General features: G+C 50.5%; 2 protein-coding genes across 4 annotated transcripts in view; one reads left to right on the top strand and one right to left on the bottom strand.

Moving 5' to 3' along the window:
* Positions 1–929: 929 nt before the first annotated feature.
* On the top strand, positions 930–8,893 carry MPDU1 (mannose-P-dolichol utilization defect 1). Of its 3 annotated transcripts, XR_014592120.1 has the most exons (9): positions 932–1,075; positions 1,452–1,517; positions 1,986–2,008; positions 2,308–2,417; positions 4,617–4,702; positions 5,629–5,747; positions 6,633–6,743; positions 8,109–8,489; positions 8,673–8,892. XR_014592120.1 is itself a non-coding variant. In XM_083881499.1 (8 exons), exons 1-8 carry the CDS (start codon positions 988–990, stop codon positions 8,226–8,228), a joined length of 723 nt encoding a protein of 240 aa, XP_083737625.1. In that variant the 5' UTR covers positions 932–987; the 3' UTR covers positions 8,229–8,892. The 3 variants fall into 3 exon arrangements, 2 of the variants coding, with proteins under 2 accessions (XP_083737626.1, XP_083737625.1); XM_083881499.1 differs by having other exon boundaries at positions 8,109–8,892; XM_083881500.1 differs by lacking the exon at positions 1,986–2,008 and having other exon boundaries at positions 930–1,075; positions 2,285–2,417; positions 8,109–8,893.
* A 2,741-nt stretch (positions 8,894–11,634) lies between these two features.
* The window catches only part of DLG4 (discs large MAGUK scaffold protein 4), a gene marked incomplete at its 3' end in the record, with an annotated part of 36,370 nt that continues 28,805 nt past the window's right edge, over positions 11,635–19,199 (bottom strand). Inside the window, exons 14-20 of the mRNA XM_083881503.1 lie at positions 18,225–18,283; positions 17,359–17,406; positions 16,557–16,658; positions 15,029–15,201; positions 14,114–14,223; positions 12,927–13,018; positions 11,635–11,741 (exon numbers count right to left, since the gene is read on the bottom strand). Coding sequence (XP_083737629.1) covers positions 11,635–11,741; positions 12,927–13,018; positions 14,114–14,223; positions 15,029–15,201; positions 16,557–16,658; positions 17,359–17,406; positions 18,225–18,283 — 691 coding nt within the window. The remainder of the gene's footprint in view (positions 11,742–12,926; positions 13,019–14,113; positions 14,224–15,028; positions 15,202–16,556; positions 16,659–17,358; positions 17,407–18,224; positions 18,284–19,199) is intronic.

A 19,199-nucleotide genomic window follows, 5' to 3' on the forward strand; every position in this document is an offset into this window, starting at 1 on the left:
AAAATCAGAATTTTGGGGGTTCCGGAGTGAATTTTGGGGGTTTTGGGGGGAATTTGGGGGATGGAGAGGGAATTGAGGGGGAATTTGGGGGGATTTTGGGGGATTTTTGGGGGATTTTTGGGGGATTTTGGGGTTTTGGGAGGATTTGAGGGTGATGGAGAGGGAATTGAGGGGGATTTTTTTGGGGATTTTTGGGGTTCGGGGAGATTTTGGGGGGTTTGGGGGGATATTGGGGTGATGGAGGCAGAATTTTGGGTTTTTTTGGGGGGATTTTGGGAGGCTTTAGGGGGTTTTTGGGGTTTGGGGGGGATTTTGGGGGTTTTAGGGTGATGGAGAGGGAATTTGGGGTGATGGAGAGGGAATTTGGAGGGGTTTTTGGGGAGGATTTCGGCGGATTTTGGGGGATTTTAGGGGAAATTTTGTGATTTCCAGGGGGTATTTTGGGGTTTCGTGGGGATTTGGGGAAATTTCGGGATTTCTGGGGGGTATTTTGGGGATTCCAGGGGGGAATTGGGGTCATAGAGGGAGATTTTGGGGTGAATTTGTGGGATTTTGGGGATTTGGGGTGATTTTTTAGTGATGGAAACAGAATTTTGGGGAATTTCGGGGGTTTTTGGGAATGTTTTGGGGGGATTTTGTATAACCCAATCTGAACTAGTCTGTCCCAGTATAAACCAGTACAAACCAGTATAACTCAATCCAAACTGGGTTGAAAAAACACCTTTAAAACTTTATTCGCATTAAATAAATAATTGACCAATCAGAGCTCGCCGCGCCTGCCGGGGGCGGAGCTTCACGCCCACTCAGCCAATCCCGTTATGCAATTTAGCGTTGGCCAATCGCAGATTTTGATTGACATGACCCGTCTGGATTCTAACCAATCCGATCACAGGGCGGGTTTAGGGGGGCGGGATTTTTTGTCGCCTTAGCCAATCACGACGCGCGCGGGGCGTTTCCCGCTGTTTTCCCCTCAGCGCGGGAGCCGCCATGGAGCCGCTCCGGCCTTTACTCGTCCCGTTCCTGCTGCCCGAGCGCTGCTTCGACCAATTCTTCCTGCGCTTTCAGCTCCTCGATGGTACCGGAGAGACCGCGGGGAGCGGTTTTGGGGCTTCTAGGGGCTTTCCGGGAGGTTTTGAGGGGGATTTAGGGGCGACTTTCAGCGATGTGGGGGCGGCCGCCATGATGGTTACGGGTGGAAGTGATGACAGGGCGCCGCCATCTTGGTTACGGGCGAGAGTGCTGAGTGGGCGCCGCCATTTTTGTTTTGGGCGCGGGAAAACCATGGGCGCCGCCATCTTTGTTTGTGGCCGTGAGGCGACGCTGCCGCCATCTTTGTTTTGGGTGTGAGGGGTTTAAATTTTGAGGCATTTTTTGGGAAATTTTGAGAATTTTGAGGAATTTTTGGTATTTTTGGGGTCGCATCAACTCAACTTTTTATTTTTTTTCCACAGTTCCGTGTCTGAAAATCCTCCTGAGCAAAGTCCTGGGTTATGGGATTGTGGCGGGCTCAGTCCTGGGTAAGATTTATTTTTTGAGGATTTTGAGGGAATTTTTGAGGAATCCAGAGAAAATTTTGGGAATTTTGGGGTCCAATATTATTTTAGGATTTATTTTGGGTATTTTTAGATGAGTTTGGGGTTTTTTTTAATGTTTTTAACCCATTTTTTCCCCCCCAGTGAAGGTGCCTCAGGTGCTGAAGGTTTGGGGCTCCCTGAGGGGGAATTTTGGGGCATTTTAGGCACATTTTGGGCTATTTTAGGGACATTTTGAAATATTTATGGACATTTTGAGTTATTTTAGGAACATTTTGAGTTATTTTAGGAACATTTTGGGATATTTTTGGGTATTTTAGGGACATTTTGGCATATTTTAGGGCTATTTTTTTGCTGTTTTGGGCTATTTTGGGGTATTTTTTTGCCATTTTTTGCCATTTTAAGGTAAATTTTTGGGATTTTTTAATTTTTTAACTCTTTTTTCCCCCCCAGTGAAGGTGCCCCAGGTGCTGAAGGTTTGGGGGTCCCTGAGGGGGAATTTTGGGGTAATTTAGGCACATTTTGGGCTATTTTAGAAGCATTTAGGGTTACTTTGGAATATTTTAGAGACATTTTGGAGTCATTTAAAAACATTTTGAGATGTTTTAGGGTAATTTAGGGACATTTTTGGGTGTTTTAGGACCATTTTGGGCTATTTTAGGGCTGGTTTAGGATATTTTTTTGCCGATTTTTGCGATTTTGGTGCAGATTTTTGGGATTTTTTTAATTTTTAAACTCATTTTTCCCCCCAGTGAAGGTCCCGCAGCTGCTGAAGGTTTGGGGGTCCCGCAGTGGGGGGGGGCTCAGCCTCCCCTCGGTGCTGCTGGAGCTGCTGGCCCTGGGGGGCTCCGTGAGCTACGGCTGGGCCAGGGGCTTCCCCTTCAGGTCTGGGGGGATTGGGGGATTTTTGGGGGGGTCTGGGAGGGATTTGAGGGGATTGGGAGGGATTTTGGGGGGTTTGGGGGCTCTGGGAGGGATTTGGGGGAGTTTGGGGGATTTGAGGGGGATTTTGGGGCTCTGGGAGGGATTTGAGGGGTTTAAAGGGGGTTTGGGACAAATTCGGGGGGTTTTGGGGGCCTCGGGGAGGGATTTGGGGAGATTAAAGGGGGGTTTGGAGGGATTTGGGGGGATTTGGGGAATTTGGGGGGCGGGTTGGGAAGTTTGGGGGGATTTTGGGGGATTTGAGGGGGATTTGGGGGATCTAGGAAGGATTTGAGGGGTTTAAAGGGGGTTTGGGGTGGATTTGGGGGGGTTTGGAGGGATTTGGGGGGATTAAAGGGGGCTCTGGGAGGGGTTTGGGGGGATTTGGGGAAGTTTGGGGGGCGGGTTGGGAAGTTTGGGGGGATTTGAGGGGGTTTGGGGGCCCTGGGGGAGATTTTGGGGGATTAAAGGGGGGTCTGGGTGGGATTTGGGGGGGTTTGGAGAAGTTTGGGAGGGATTTTTGGGGATTTGAGGGAGTTTGGGGGCTCTGGGAGGGATTTGGGGGCATTAAAGGGGGATTTGGGGGGGGTTTACAGGGGGCTTGGGGGGTTTCAAGGGGATTTGGGGGGATTTGGGGGGGATTTTGGGATTTTAGGGGGGTTTGGGGGGGATTTTGGGGGATTAAAGGGGTGTTGGGAGGGGTTTAGGGAAGTTTGGGGGGCTTTGAGGGGATTTGGGGGGGGGTTGGAGGGGATTTTTGGGGACTTCAGGGGGTTTGGGAGGGATTTGGGGGGATTAAAGGGGGATTTGGGGAAGTTTGGGAGGGATTTGGGGGGATTTGGGGGCTCTGGGGGAGATTTTGGGGGATTAAAGGGGGATTTTGGGGGGGTTGGGAGGGATTTGGGGGGATTAAAGGGGGCTCTGGGAGGGGTTTGGGGTGGATTTTGAGGGGATTTTGGGGATTTGGGGGGTTTAAAAGGCAGGTTTGGGGGGGTTTGGGGAAGTTTGGGGGGATTTTGGGGGATTAAAGGGGGATTTGGGGGGTTTAAAGGGGGGTTTGAGGTGGATTTGGGGGATTTGGGGGGGTCTGGGAGGGATTTGGGTGGGTTTAAAAGGGGGTTTTGGGGATCTGAGGGGAAATTTGGGGATTTTTGGGGGGTCTGGGAGGGGTTTGGGGGAGTTTGGGGGATTTGAGGGGATTTGAGGGGATTTTGGGGGGATTTGAGGGGGTTTGGAAGGGATTTTGGGGGATTAAAGGGGGTTTTGGGAGGGATTTTGGAGGGGTTTGGGGGAGTTTGGGGGAATTTTGGGAGGGATTTTTGGGGATTTGAGGGGGTTTGGGGACTCTGGGGGAGATTTTGGGGGATTAAAGGGGGATTTGGGGGGGGTTTACAGGGGGCTTGGGGGGTTTCAGGGGGATTTGGGGGGGTTTTGGGGATTTTTGGGGGGATTTTGGGAGGGATTTGGGGAAGTTTTTGGGGGCTCTGGGAGGGATTTTTGGGGGATTTTGGGAAGTTTGGGGGGATTTTGGGGGGATTTGAGGGGGTTTGGGGGCTCTGGGGGAGATTTTGGGGGATTAAAGGGGGGTCTGGGTGGGATTTGGGGGGGTTTGAGGGGTTTGGGAGGGATTTTTGAGGGGTTTGGGGGGATTTGCTGAAGTTTGGGGGGGTTTGGGGGGTCTCTGAGAGGGATTTAGGGGGTTGGGGAGGGATTTTTTGGATTTGAGGGGTTTTGGGAGAGATTTTGGGGGATTTGAGAGGGTTTGGGGTGGATTTTGGGAGCTCTGGGAGGGATTTTGGGAGGGATTTTGGGGATTTGGGGGGTTTAAAATGGGGTTTTGGGGGGGTTTGGAGGATTTGAGGGGGTTTGGGGTGGATTTGGGGAAGTTTTTGGGGCTCTGTGAGGGATTTTGGGATATTTGGGAGGGATTTGGGGGGATTAAAGGGAGGTTTGGGGAATTTGAGGGGGGTTTTGGGAAATTTGGGGGGGTTTGGGGAGGGATTTAGGAGGATTTGGGGGGATTTTTGGGGAATTTTGGGGATTTTTGGGGGGGATTTTTGGAGGTCCCGAGCCTCCCAAACCAATTTTTAGGGGTTTTGAGACCTCCCAAACCCATTTTTGGGGGTCCCGAGCCCTCCCTGAGCCCCCCAAATCCCCCCACAGTGCCTGGGGGGAGTCCCTGTTCCTCCTCCTGCAGAGCCTCACCCTCCTCTTCCTCATCCTGCACTTCGGGGGCCGCTCCGGACGAGGTTTGGGGCAAAATCTGGGGAGATTTTGGGGAAACTCGGGACATTTGGGGGGAATTTGGGAAGATTTGGGGGGATTTGAGGAAGTTTTTGGGGGATTGGGGGAAGTTTTGGGGGGATTGGGGGAAGTTTTGGGGGGATTTGGGGGGATTTTGGGGAAGTTCTGGGGGGATTTGGAGATGTTTGGGGGGATTTGGGGAGTTTTGGGGGATTTGGAGAAATTTTGGGAAGATTTGGGGGGATTTGGGGCAGTTTTGGGGGATTTGGGGAAGTTTTGGAGGATTTGAGGAAGTTTTGGGGGATTTGGAGAAGTTTTGGGGGATTTGGAGAAATTTTGGGGGGATTTTGGGGAAATTTTGGGGGATTTGGGGAAGTTTTGGGGGGAATTTGGGAAGATTTGGGGGGATTTGGGGAAGTTTTGGAGGATTTGAGGAGATTTTGGGGGGATTTGGGGACATTTTGGTGGAATTTGGGAAATTTGGGGGGGGAATTCGGGGGAAGTTTCAGCGGATTTTGGATAATTTTGGGGGATTTGGGGAAATTTTGGGGGGGTCTGGGAACATTTTGGGAGATTTGGGGGGATTTTGGATGATTTTGGTGGAATTTTGGGAAATTTTGGGGGGATTTGGGGACATTTTTGGGATGTTTTGGGGGGATTTGGGGACGTTTTGGGGACATTTTGAGGGGATTTGGGAACATTTTGGAGGATTTGGGGAAACTTTTGGGAAGTTTTGGGGAAATTTTGGGGGATTTGGGAAGTTTTGGGGGGGGATATTGGATGATTTTGGTGGAATTTTGGGACATTTTGGGGTTTTTTTGGGACATTTTGGGGTTTTTTTGGTACATTTTGTTGGGATTTTGGTACATTTGGGGTGAATTTGGGCCATTTTGGTGATTCTGTGCCCCCCTGACCCCCTTTTCTCCCCCAGGGCTGTTCCTGGTGTTGATTTTTGGGGCGTTTTTGGGGCTTTTGGTGTCTCCTCTGACCCCCCTGAGCCTCATCACGGCCCTGCAGGCCCTGAACCTGCCCATCATCATCCTCAGCAGGGTGGGGACCTGGGGGGAGTTTGGGGAAGATTTGGGGGATTTTCGGGGGTCCTGGAGGAATATTTGGGTTTTTTTGGGGATTTTGGGGAGCCCGGGGGGGGTTTGGGGGGTCCTGGGGGGGATTTTGGGGGGTCCCGGAAAGATTTGGGGGGGTCCTGGGGGGGTTTGGGGGATTCTGGGGGGGATTTTGGGGGGTCCTGGGGGGATTTGGGGGGAATTTGGGGGGTCCTGGAGAGGATTTGGGGTTTTTTTGAGGATTCTAGGGGGGTCCTGGGGGGATTTTGGGGGGATCTGGGGGGGTTGGTTTTTTTGGGGGGAGATTTTGGGGGGATTTTTTGGGATTTTGGGGGGGGTCCTGGAGGGATTTTGAGGGATCCTGGGGGGATTTGGGGGGTCTTGGAGGGGTTCTGGAGGAATATTTGGGTTTTTTGGGGGATTTTGGGGGGTCCTGGAGGGGTTTTGGGGGATTCTGGAGGGGATTTTGGGGTTTTAAGGGGGATTTTGGGAGGTCCTGGAAAGATTTGGGGGAGTCCTGGGGGGGTTGGGGGGGATTTTGGGGAGTCTTGGGGGGATTTTGGGAGAATTTGGGGTTTTTTTTGAGGATTCTAGGGGGTCCTGGGGGGGATCTGGGGGGTTCCTGGGGGGATTTTGGGGGGATTTGGGGGGTCCTGAAGGGATTTGGGGTGTCCTGGGGAGGATTTTTTATGAACAATTTTGAGAAAAAAAATTCAGATTATCAAAATCCCACAATTATTTTCAGCCAATTTTTTGCTTAAAACCTCAATTTTTTTCCCCGGGGAACATTTTAAACCTTCCAAATTTTTCCAGAAACCTCCAAAATTGTCCAAAATTTGCCCAAATTTTCCCAAAATTTGTGTTTTTTCAGGTGATCCAGATCGTGACCAACGCGCGGCAGGGCCACACGGGGCAGCTCTCGGGGGTCACCACGGGGCTCCTCTTTGGGGGGGCCCTGGCCCGGATCTTCACCTCCCTCACGGTGAGACCCCTCCCCAAAATAACCCCAGATCATAAAAAATATCCCCAAAAAAATCCTGGATTAAAAAACTCAAAAATCCCTGAATTTCTACCCAAATTCAGTGAAAATTTGCCCAAAATTTGGTGAAAATTCGCCCAAAATTCGCACAAAATTCCTCCCAAAATTCATTTAAAATCCTCCCTAAATTCACTCAAAATTTGCCCAAAATTCATTTAAAATTTTCCCAAAACTCACTCAAAATTCACCCAAAATTCACCCAAAATTCACCCAAAATTCCTCCCAAAATTCACTCAAAATTCACCCAAAATTCACTCAAAATTCACTGAAAATTCCCCCCAAAATTCACTCAAAATTCACCCAAAATTCACCCAAAATTCACCCAAAATTCCCCCCAAAATTCACTCAAAATTCACCCAAAATTCACTCAAAATTCACTGAAAATTCCCCCCAAAATTCACTCAAAATTCACCCAAAATTCACTCAAAATTCACTGAAAATTCCCCCCAAAATTCACCTCCCTCACGGTGAGACCCCCACCCAAAATAACCCCAGATCATAAAAAATATCCTCAAAAAAATCCTGGATTAAAAAACCTAAAAATCCCCCCAAAAATCCCCAATTTCCCCCCAAATTTCTTCAAATTTCCCCCAAAATCCTCCAATTTTTTCTCCAAATTTCCCCAAACCCCCCAAAATGCCCCAAATTCCCCCCAAATCTCCCAAATTTCCCCCAAATCCCCCAACCCCCCCAAAATCCTCCAAAATTCCCCAAAATTTCTCCAAATTCCCCCAAATTCCTCCAATTTCTCCCAAAATTTCCCCCAAATCCCCCAAATTTTCCCTAAATTTCTTCAAATTTCCCCCAAAATCTCCCAAATTTCCCCCAACCCCCCCAAAATTCCCCAAAATTTCTCCAAAATTTCCCCCAAATCCCCCAAAATTTCCTCCAAAATCTCCCAAATTTCCCCATTTTTCCCCAAAACCCCCAAATTTTCTCCCCAAATCCCCCAAAATTTTCCCAATTTTCTCCCCCAAACCCCCCAAAATCCCCAAATTTTCCCCAAAACGCCCCAAATTTCTCCCAAAAATCCCCCAATTTCCCCCCAAAACTCTCCCAAACCCCCCAATTTTTTCCCCAAACTCCCCAAAAACCCTAAAAATCCCCAAAATTTCCCCAAAATCCCCAAATTTACCCCAAATTTCCTCCAAATTTTCCCCAAAATCCCCAAATTTCTCCCAAAAATCCCCCAATTTCCCCCCAAAACCCCCCCAAATTTTTCCCCAAACCCCCCAAAATCCCTGAAAATCCCCAAATTTCCCCCAAAATCCCCAAATTTCTCTAAAATCTCCCCAAATTTCCCCGCAGGAAACCGGGGATCTCCTCCTGGCCTCGACCTTCGCGGCCTCGGCCTCGTGTAACGGGGTCCTGCTGGCCCAGGTGCTGCTCCTGGGGGGCTCCAGGGACCCCCACCCCAAAAAAGAGTGACCCCAAACCCTCCAGCGCCCCAAAAAACCCCAAATCCCAAAAAATCCCCCCCAAAATACCCCAAAATCCAGATTTTTAAGGGTTAAAAATGAGATTTTTTTTTTTGGGTTCGTTCCTTTAAAATCTCACCTGGGATGAGCCAAAAATTTTGATGGGACCCAAAAAATTTATTGTGGGACCCCAAAATTTATCCTGAGACCCCAAAATTTATTTTGGGACCCAAAATTATTTGGGAATCCACAAAATTGGGATTTTTTTAGGGTTAAAAATGAGATTTTTTGGGTTCGTTCACTAAAAAATCTCATTTGGGATCAGGAAAAAGTTTATGGGACCCTCAAATATTTTTTGGGACCCCAAAATTTATTCTGGGACCCCAAAATTAATCCTGAGACCCCAAAATTTTTTGGGAATCCCCAAAAATTGCCCCAAAATCAGGATTTTAAGGGTTAAAAATGGGATTTTTTTTGGGTTCATTCCATTAAAATCCAACATGGGACCCAAAAAATTTATTGTGGGACCCTCAATGTTTTTTCTGGGACCCCAAAATTTATCCTGAGACCCCAAAATCCCCCCCTGGGACCAAGGTGGGGGAGGGGCTGGCCCCGCCCCCCAGGTGGGAAATGGGCGTGGCCAAAGGAGGCCCCTCCCCCTCCCCCAAATAAATTTGGGGTCCCCCCATTGCAGGGGGGGCATCCCCCCCCTTTGTCTGGGGCTGAATTAATTAATTACGGGGGGTAATTAATGGGGGGGGGGGAGGGGATGGGGTGGGGAGGCCACGCCCATAATAAACCACGCCCACCATTCACAAATCCCGCCAAATAAGCCACGCCCACATTAATAAGCCACACCCACCATTATTAAACCACGCCCATAATTAATAAGCCACACCCATAATTAATAAATCAATCCCACCATTCACAGATCCCGCCAAATAAGCCACGCCCACAATGTTCAAAGCCCCGCCCACCGTTCATAAACCACGCCCACAATTAATTTAAAGATAATCAACTAAGCCACGCCCACATTAATAGGCCCCGCCCCTTATGCGAATCCCACCCAATCATAAGCCCTGATTGACAAGCCACGCCCATCATCCGTAAGCCACGCCCATTTATAAGCCCCACCCATTGGTAGACCTGGATAAGCCACGCCCACATTAATAAGCTCCGCCCCTTATGCAAATCCCACCCAATCATAAGCCCTGAATGACAAGCCACGCCCACAAACCACAAGCCCCGCCCCTTATGCAGATCCCACTCAATAAGCTCTGATTGACAAGCCACGCCCACAAACCACAAGCCCCGCCCACCACCTTCCAAACCTGGCCCATTAATGAGTTGCACTTAACAAGCCACGCCCCCATTCATAAGCACCGCCCATTGATCACTAATATAGAGCCACGCCCATAAAGTATAAGCTCCGCCCACAATTTGTAATTCCCACCCTATTAATAAGCCCTGGTTATCAAGCCACGCCCACTATTGATAAGCTCCGCCCACAGCTCATAAATTCAGCCAAGCCACGCCCATAAAATAATAAGCCACGCCCACAAGTCATAAATACTGTCAAAGCCACGCCCAGTATTCACAAACCACGCCCACCATTCACAAACCCCGCCCCCATTCATAAATCCCGCCCTCCATTCACACCCCCGCCTTGGCCACGCCCCCGTTGTGTCTTCTCGCTTCTGATTGGCTGCTGCTCCCCTGACTCTTCCCACGCCTCTTTTCGACCCCAAAATCTCCCAAAATCTCCCCAAATTCCAATTCTGGGGCGGTTCCGTGTGCTGTGACCCCTCCAGGACCCCCCAAATCCCCCCAAAATCCTCCAGGACCCCCCAAATTCACCTCAAACCATTCCTGGAACCCCCAAAATCCTTCAGGACCCCCAAAAATTCCCCCCAAAATTATCCAGGACACTCTAAATTTCACCAAAATCTCCCCCAGGACCCCCCAAATTCACCTCAAACCCTTCCTGAAAGCCCCAAAACCCTCCAGGACCCCAAAAATTTTACCAAAATCCCCTCCAGGACCCCCCAAATTCCCCTGAGACACTCCAAATTTCCCCAAAATCTCCTCCAGGACCCCTCAAATCCCCCCAAGCCCCTCCAGGACCCCCTAAAAATCCCCCAGGACCCCCCAAAGTCCCCCAGGACCCCCCAAATTCCCCCCAAATCCCTTCAGGCTCCCCCTAAATCTCCCCCAAGCCTCTCCAGAACCCCCCAAAACCCGCCAAGACCCCCCAAAATGCCCAAAAAATTCTCCAGGACCATCAAAATTCTGCCAAAATCTCCTCCAAGATCCCCCAAAAATCCCCCTGGACCCTCCAAATCCTCCCAAAACCCCTCCAGGACCCCCCAAATCCTCCCAAAAACCCCTCCAGGACCCCCCAAACTCTACAAAAATCCCTTTTGATACCAAAAAAAGTCTCAAAAAAACCCCCTAAGCCCAAAAAATTTTGGATTTTTGAGATGTCCCGCCCCCCACCCCCCAAAAAAAATCCCAAATTTTTCCCCTCCCCCCCCCCAAAATTCCAGCCTCTCCATCGCTTTTTTTTTTATTCCCACAATTTCCAGAAATTTCTATGCAAAATACTCTCATCTCCCCTCCCCCACCCCGCCCCTCCCCCTTTTTTATAATTTAAATTTTTTAAATTATTTTTTTGTCTTTTTTTTTTTTTTTTTTTTTTTTTTCCCACGTCGAGGGGGGAGGGGAGGGGGGGAAGGGGGGGGAGGGGCCCCAAAAATTTTGGGGGGATTTTTTTTGAGGGGCTGAAGGGGGAAAAAAAAAACCCCCAAAAAACCCCCTCAACCCTTTCCCAAAAATTCCCCCAAAATTTTTTTGGGTCGTGGGAGGGGCCAAATCGAGGCCCCGCCCCCTCCCCCCACCCCAGAGGGGGGAGGGGCGTTACAAATATAGATTTAAATATATACAAAAAAAAAAACCAAAAAATCAAATAAAATGAAGAAGAAGAAGAAGAAGAAAAGTCCAAATTTAAATTTTTTTAGGGGGGGATTTTTGTTTTTTAAACCCCCCCAAACCCCCCCCCAAAAAAACCCCAAAAAAACCCCCAAAAAAAGGGAAAAATTGGGGGAGGGGCCCCCCCAAAAAAACCCCTCCCCCACCTCATTATTTATTATTATTTTTCCCTTCCCCCTTTTTTAATATTTTTAATATTTTTAATATTTTTATTCTTTATTTTTTTTCTTCAACATTTGAAGAAAAATTAAATTTTTTTTCGATATTTTGGGGGGGAATTTTTAATTTTTTTTTTTTTTTTTTTTAGGTTTTTTTGGGGGGGATTTTTTTTGAGGTTTTTTTTTTGGGGGGGGGCGATTTTTTGGGGGGGTTTTTTTGGGGGGTTTTTTTTTGGATTTTTTTTTGGGGGGGGGTTTTTTTGAGACCCCCTAAAGCCTCTCTCGGGCCGGGACCCAAATGAAAGGTCCTGAAAGGTCCTCGATGACTCGTTTGACTTTGTGATAAATCTCCTCGAAGCTGTCGCCTTCCACCATGGCTGGGGAGAGAAAAAATGGCATTTTAGAGGAAATTTTGAGGTTTTTGGGGGGTTTTGGGGGATTTTGGGGATATTTAGGGGATTTTTGGGGATTTTTCAGGGATTTTTAGGGGATTTTTTGGAATTTTTGTGGAAATTTTGGGGATTTTGGGGGAATTTTCGTGGATTTTTGGGGAAATTTTGGGGATTTTGGGGGAATTTTCGTGGATTTTTGGGGAAATTTTGGGGATTTTTTGGAAAATTTTAGGGGATTTTTGGGAATTTGGGGAATTTTGGGAGGGTTTGGGTGGGGTGGAAACACTTAGAGGTGGAAAAAGTGGGAATTTTAGGGGATTTTTTGGGATTTTGGGGGGATTTTTGGCGATTTTCGGGGATTTTGGGAGGGTTTGGGGTGGGTGGAAACCCTTGAAAATGGAAAAAAAGGGAATTTTGGGGCTTCCAGGGTGGGTTCGGGAATGTTTAAAGGTTTCCAGGTGTCATTTTGGGTGTCTCAGGTGCATTATTGGTGTCCCCAGGTGTCCCCAGGTGTGTCCCAGGTGTTCCCAGGTGTGTCCCAGGTGTGTCCCAGGTGTGTCCCAGGTGTTCCCAGGTGTGTCCCCAGGTGTGTTTTGGGTGTCCCAGATGTCCCCAGATGTGTCCCAGGTGTTCACCAGGTGCTCCCAGGTGTATCTCAGGTGTATTTTTGGGTGGCTCAGGTGTGTTTTTGGGTTCCCCAGATGTATTTTGGGTGTCCCAGCTGTCCCCAGAGGTCCCCAGGTGTCCCCAGGTGTCTCCCGGTGTATTTTGGATTCCCCAGGTATATTTTTGGGTGTCCCAGGTGTGTCCCAGGTGTGTCCCCAGCTGTATTTTGGGTGTCCCCAGGTGTATTTTCTGGTTCCCCAGGTGTCCCCAGGTGTGTCCCAGGTGTATTTTGGGTGTCCCAGGTGTCCCCAAGTGTCCCCAGGTGTGTTTTCAGGTGTCCCCAGCTGTCCCAGGTGTACCCAGGTGTATTTTGGATTCCCCAGGTATATTTTTGGGTGTCTCAGGTGTCCCCAGCTGTTCCCAGGTGTGTCCCCAGGCGTGTCCCAAGTGTCCCAGGTGTATGTTTGGGTATCCCAGGTGTGTCCCCAGGTGTGTCCCCAGGTGTGTCCCAGGTGTGTTTTTGGATTCCCCAGGTGTGTGTTTGGCTGCCCCAGGTGTTCTCACCTGAGAAGCACTCGGTGAACTCCTGCTCCAGTTTCGTGGCTCTGTCGAAGGCTTTCCGCGCCTGCTCCTCGCTCACGCGCTTGGAGATCTCCCTGGGGGCGGGGCCACACAGGGACACGCCCATCGCGCGTGGCCACGCCCCTGACACGCCCACAGCCCGACCAGACACGCCCACCACACCTGGCCACGCCCACAAACCTTCCCAGACACACCCATTACACCTGGCCACGCCCACAAACCTTTCCAGACATGCCCACCACACCTGGCCACGCCCACAAACCTTCCCAGACACACCCAGCTCACCTGGCCACGCCCACAGACACGCCCACATCGTGTGGCCACGCCCACAAACCTTCCCAGACACACCCACTGCACCTGGCCACGCCCACAAACCTTCCCAGACACACCCAGCTCGCCTGGCCACACCCACAAACCCCAGGACACGCCCACAAGCCCATCACAAGCCCCGCCCATTCACTAATTCAAGGCCCCGCCCATTCACAAAGCCACGCCCACCTTACACCTGTCAATCACAGAGCCCTGCCCAGCAATTGGACCAGATAAACCCCGCCCATTATGCAAATTAGCCACTTATTTTAATGAGGTGGCCACGCCCCCTCCTGCCTCAGTTTCCCCCTCTCTGTGCCCAAACCACGCCCCAAAAATCCCTCAAATCACACCCACAAAATGGTGGCCAGGTGTCCCAGGTGTGTCCCCAGGTGTGTCCCAGGTGTGTCCCCAGGTGTCCCCAGGTGTGTCCCAGGTGTCCCCAGGTGTGTCCCAGGTGTGTCCCCAGGTGTGTCCCAGGTGTGTCCCAGGTGTCCCCAGGTGTCCCAGGTGTGTCCCCAGGTGTCCCCAGGTGTCCCAGGTGTGTCCCCAGGTGTCCCCAGGTGTGTCCCCAGGTGTCCCCAGGTGTGTCCCAGGTGCCCCCAGGTGTCCCAGGTGTGTCCCCAGGTGTCCCCAGGTGCCCCCAGGTGTGTCCCAGGTGTGTCCAGGTGTGTCCCAGGTGTCCCCAGGTGTCCCCAGGTGCCCCCAGGTGTGTCCCAGGTGTCCCCAGGTGCCCCCAGGTGTGTCCCAGGTGCCCCCAGGTGTGCCCAGGTGTCCCCAGGTGTCCCAGGTGTGCCCAGGTGTCCCCAGGTGTCCCCAGGTGTGTCCCAGGTGTGCCCAGGTGCGCCCAGGTGACTCACAGCACGTTCTGCAGGGATTTGGGCCGGATGAAGATGGCGATGGGGTGGAGCTGGGCCGCCTGGAGGCGCCGCACGGCGTTGGCCGACACGTCCAGGATGCAGTGCTTGCCCTGCAGGGGGACAGGTGAGGCCCAGGTGAGACAGGTGAGGCTCAGGTGTGACCCAGGTACCCCCAGGTGAGGCTCAGGTGAGGCAGGTGAGGCTCAGGTGTGACCAGGTGTATCCCAGGGGTGTCTCAGGTACCCCCAGGTAAGGCTCAGGTATGACCAGGTGTGCCCAGGTACCCTCAGGTGTGACCAGGTGTGTCCCAGGTCTGCCCAGGTGTGTCCTAGGTGAGCTCAGGTGTGTCCCAGGTGTGCCCAGGTGTCCCCATGTCACCCCCCAGGTGTCCCCAGGATGCAATGCTTGCCCTGCAGGTGGGACAGGTGAGACAGGTGAGGCTCAGGTGAGGCAGGTGAAGCTCAGGTGTGACCCAGGTACCCCCAGGTGAACACAGGTGTGACCCAGGTGTGTTCCAGGTACCCTCAGGTATGTCCAGGTGTGACCAGGTGTGTCCCAGGTACCCCCAGGTGTATCCCAGGTGTATCTCAGGTGTGTATTTACCTGTTCAGCCACCTCCCGCACCGATTGGACGCTGGTCCCGTACAGGTGACTGTTGTACTGCCCTGCCCCAGGTGTGTTCCCACACTCCCCCAGGTGTGTGTTTACCTGTCCAGGTGTGTATTTACCTGTCCAGGTGTATCTCAGGTGTGTATTTACCTGTTCAGCCACCTCCCGCACGGACTGCACGCTGGTCCCGTACAGGTGACTGTTGTACTGCCCTGCCCCAGGTGTGTTCCCACACTCCCCCAGGTGTGTGTTTACCTGTCCAGGTGTGTATTTACCTGTCCAGGTGTATCTCAGGTGTGTATTTACCTGTTCAGCCACCTCCCGCACCGACTGGACGCTGGTCCCGTACAGGTGACTGTTGTACTGCCCGGCCTCGATGAACTTGTGGCCCTGGATGTCTTTCTCCATCCGCTCCCGCGACGCCACAAAGTGATAATCCCGCCCGTCCACCTCGTACTCGCGCTTGGGCCGCGTCGTGTCTGCAGGTGAGACAGGTGAGACACACCTGGGACAGGTGAGACACACCTGGGACAGGTAATGGGTGAGTTACAGCTCAGACAGGTGTGTTACAGGTGATAAATGTGGGATAAGTGTGTGATAAACAGGGCCCAGGTGTGATAGTTTGGGCCATGTTGTGTCTGCAGGTGGGACAGGTGAGACACACCTGAGACAGGTGAGACACACCTGAGACAGGTAATGGGTGGGTCATAGGTGTTAAATGTGGGATAAATGGGGCCCAGGTGTAGTCCCCAGGTGTGTCCCCAGGTGTCCCCGGTGTGTTTTGGGTGTCCCAGGTGTGTCCCAGGTGTGTTTTGGGTGTCCCAGGTGTCCCCAGGTGTCCTCAGGTGTGTTTTGGGTGTCCCAGGTGTATTTTTGAGGTCCCCAGGTGTGTCCCAGGTGTATTTTGGGTGTCTCACGTGTCCCCAGGTGTGTTTGGGTGTCCCAGGTGTGTCCCAGGTGTGTCCCAGCTGTCCCCAGGTGTATTTTGGGTGTCTCAGGTGTGTCCCCAGGTGTCCCAGGTGTCCCCAGGTATATTTCGGGTGTCCCAGGTGTATTTTGGGTGTCCCACGTGTCCCCAGGTGTGTCCCAGGTGTCCCCACGTGTATTTTGGGTATCCCAGGTGTCCCAGGTGTGTCCCAGGTGTGTCCCAGGTGTATTTTGGGTGTCCTCAGGTGTGTCCCAGCTGTCCCAGGTGTGTCCCAGGTGTGTTTTGGGTGTCCCAGGTGTGTCCCAGGTGTGTTTTTGGTGTCCCCAGGTGTATTTTTGATGTCCCCAGGTGTATTTAGGGTGTCTCTGGTGTATTTTAGGTGTCCCAGGTGTCCCCAGGTGTGTCCCAGGTGTCTCAGGTGTGTCCCCAGGTGTATTTTTGATGTCCCCAGGTGTATTTTGGGTGTCCCAGGTGTCCCAGATGTATTTTGGGTGTCCTCAGGTGTGTCCCAGCTGTCCTAGGTGTGTCCCAGGTGTATTTTGGGTGTCTCAGGTGTCCCCAGGTGCGTCCCAGGTGTGTTTTGGGTGTCCCAGGTGTGTCCCAGGTGTGTTTTGGGTGTCCCAGGTGTGTCCCAGGTGTCCCCAGGTGTGTCCCAGGTGTCCCAGGTGTCCCAGGTGTGTCCCAGGTGTGTTTTGGGTGTCTCAGGTGTCCCCAGGTGTGTCCAGGTGTATTTTGGGTGTCCCAGGTGTCCCAGGTGTGTCCCAGGTGTGTTTTGGGTGTCCCAGGTGTGTCCCAGGTGTCCCCAGGTGTGTCCAGGTGTGTTTTGGGTGTCCTCAGGTGTCCCAGGTGTATCTCAGGTATCCCCAGGTGTGTCCCCAGGTGTGTTTTGGTGTCCCGGGGACTCACGGGGGACGCAGGACCCGAATTTCTCGGGGAACTCGGAGAGGAGATCGTCGTTCACTCGGTCCTTGGTGGGGCCCAGGATGATGATCGGCCGCGCGTAGTGAACTGGGGACACAAAAATACCCAAAATTACCCAAAATTGCCCAAAATTACCCAAAATTCCCCAAAATTCTGAAATTCCCCCAATCCCCAAACTTCCCAAAAAACCCTCCAAAATTCCCCAAAATTCCCAAAATTTTCCAAAATTTCTGAAATTCCCCAAAATTCACGAAATTTCCCAAAATTCACGAAATTTCCCAAAATTCTCCAAATTTCCCCAATTTCCAAAATTCCTCAAAATTCCCAGAAATCCCCCAAAAAATCCCCCAAAATTCCAGAAATTCCAGAAAATTCCCCAAAATTCCCTAAATTTCCCCAAATTTCCAAAATTTCCCCAAAATTTCCCCAAATTTCCCCAAATTTCCCAAATTTCTGAAATTCCCCCAAATCCCCAAAATTCCCGAAAAACCCCCAAAATTCCTGAAAAAAACCCCCCAATTCCCAAAATTTCCTGAAATTCCCCCAAAACCCCCAGAATTCCCCAAATTCCCAAAAAAAAATCCCTCCAAAATTTCCCAAAAAATCCCCCAAAAATTCTGAAAATTCCTGGAAAAAAAAAAAAAAACAAACAAACAAAAATTCCCCAAAAATCCCCAAAAGTCCCAAAATAATCCCCCCAAAATCGCCCCAAAATCTCCCCAAATTCCCAAAATTCCCAAAATTCCCAAAAAAACCCCAAAAAAAGGGATTTTTGGTCAAAGTTCACCTTCCATTTGTGTCACGGTCTCGTAGCTCAGCACGGCGTCCTCACGGCCTGCGGAGAAAAAACACAAATTTTGGGGAATTTTGGGAGAAATTTTGGGATTTTTTGGGGTTTTTTTGGATTTTTGGGGAATTTTTGGGATCTTGGGGAATTTTGGGGAAATTTTTTTGGATTTTTGGGCAAATTTGGGGAATTTTTTTTTATTTTTTGGGGGATTTTTGGGGGGAAATACGGGGAACTTTCGGGATTTTGGGAAGATTTTTTGGGGGGAAATTTTTGGGGGAAATGTTTGGAATTTTGGGGGGAATTTTCAAGGGTTTTTGTGGGAATTTTTGGAGGGATTTTTGGGGGATTTTTGGGCAAATTTTGGGGGAATTTTGGGGATTTTTGGGGGAAAATTTTTGGGATTTTTGGGGGAAATTTTTGGAATTTTGGGGAATTTTCAGGATTTTTTGGGGAATTTTTGGGGGGAATTTTTGGGAATTTTGGGGGAAATTTTGGGGATTTTTGGGGGATATTTTTGGGATTTTTGGGGGGAATTTTTGGGGATTTTTGAGGCATTTTGGAGATAATTTGGGGGGATTTTTGTGGGAAGTTTTTTACGGGGAATTTTCAGGATTTTTGGGGGGGAATTTTTGGAATTTTTGGGGGGAATTTTTGGGGGGTTTTTTTTGGGAATTTTGGGACCATTTGGGGGGAATTTTTGGGGGAATTTTTTGGGAATTTTGGGATCATTTGGGGGGAATTTTTGGGGGAATTTTTGGGATTTTGGGGGGAATTTTTTGGGGAATATTTTGGGGAATTTTCAGGATTTTTTGGGGAAAATTTTGGAATTTTTTGGGGTGAATTTTGGGATTTTTTTGTCCCACCTTGAGCTCCCGGGCCCCGATCTTTGGCCTTGAGCCGCGTCCACTCCCGGCGCTCCACCCTGCACCAGTACGGACCAGTTTGGACCAGTTTGGACCAGTCTGGACCAGTTCACCCCTCCCAGCAGCCCCCAGTGAGGCTCCAGTTCCTTCCCAGTGGCTCCCAGTTCATCCCAGTATAAACCAGTAAAGGCTCCAGTGGCCTCCCAGTATAAACCAGTATAAACCAGTATAAACCAGTGGCTTCCGGTCTGTTCCAAAGCTCCAAAACTCCTTCCCAGTATAAACCAGTATAAACCAGTGCCATTAAACCCCATTGTAACACAGCAAAACTCACTCCCAGTATAAACCAGTATAACCCAGTGACTCCCAGTGACTCGTGGTCTATCCCAGTGAGTCCCAGTCACCTCCCAGTGCCCTCCCAGTATAAACCAGTGCCATTATAACCCATTAAACCCCATTAAACTCCATTAAACTCCATTGAACCCCATTGAACCCCATTGAACTCCATTATAACGGCTCCGAACCCACTCCCAGTATAAACCAGTAACTCCCAGTACAAACCAGTACAACCCAGTGACTCCCAGTGACTCGTGGTCTATTCCAGTGAGTCCCAGACACCTCCCAGTGGCTCCCAGTGCCCTCCCAGTATAAACCAGTGCCGTTAAACCCCATTAAACCCCATTAAACCCCATTGAACCCCATTGAACCCCATTGAACCCCATTATAACAGCTCCGAACCCACTCCCAGTATAAACCAGTAACTCCCAGTATAAACCAGTACAACCCAGTGACTCCCAGTGACTCGTGGTCTATTCCAGTGAGTCCCAGTCACCTCCCAGTGGCTCCCAGTGCCCTCCCAGTATAAACCAGTGCTGTTAAACCCCATTAAACCCCATTGAACCCCATTGAACCCCATTGAACCCCATTATAACAGCTCCGAACCCACTCCCAGTATAAACCAGTGCTGTTAAACCC

This window comes from Zosterops lateralis, assembly GCF_965231275.1.
Source record: "Zosterops lateralis genome assembly, chromosome: 34".
Taxonomy (NCBI): Eukaryota; Metazoa; Chordata; class Aves; order Passeriformes; family Zosteropidae; genus Zosterops; species Zosterops lateralis.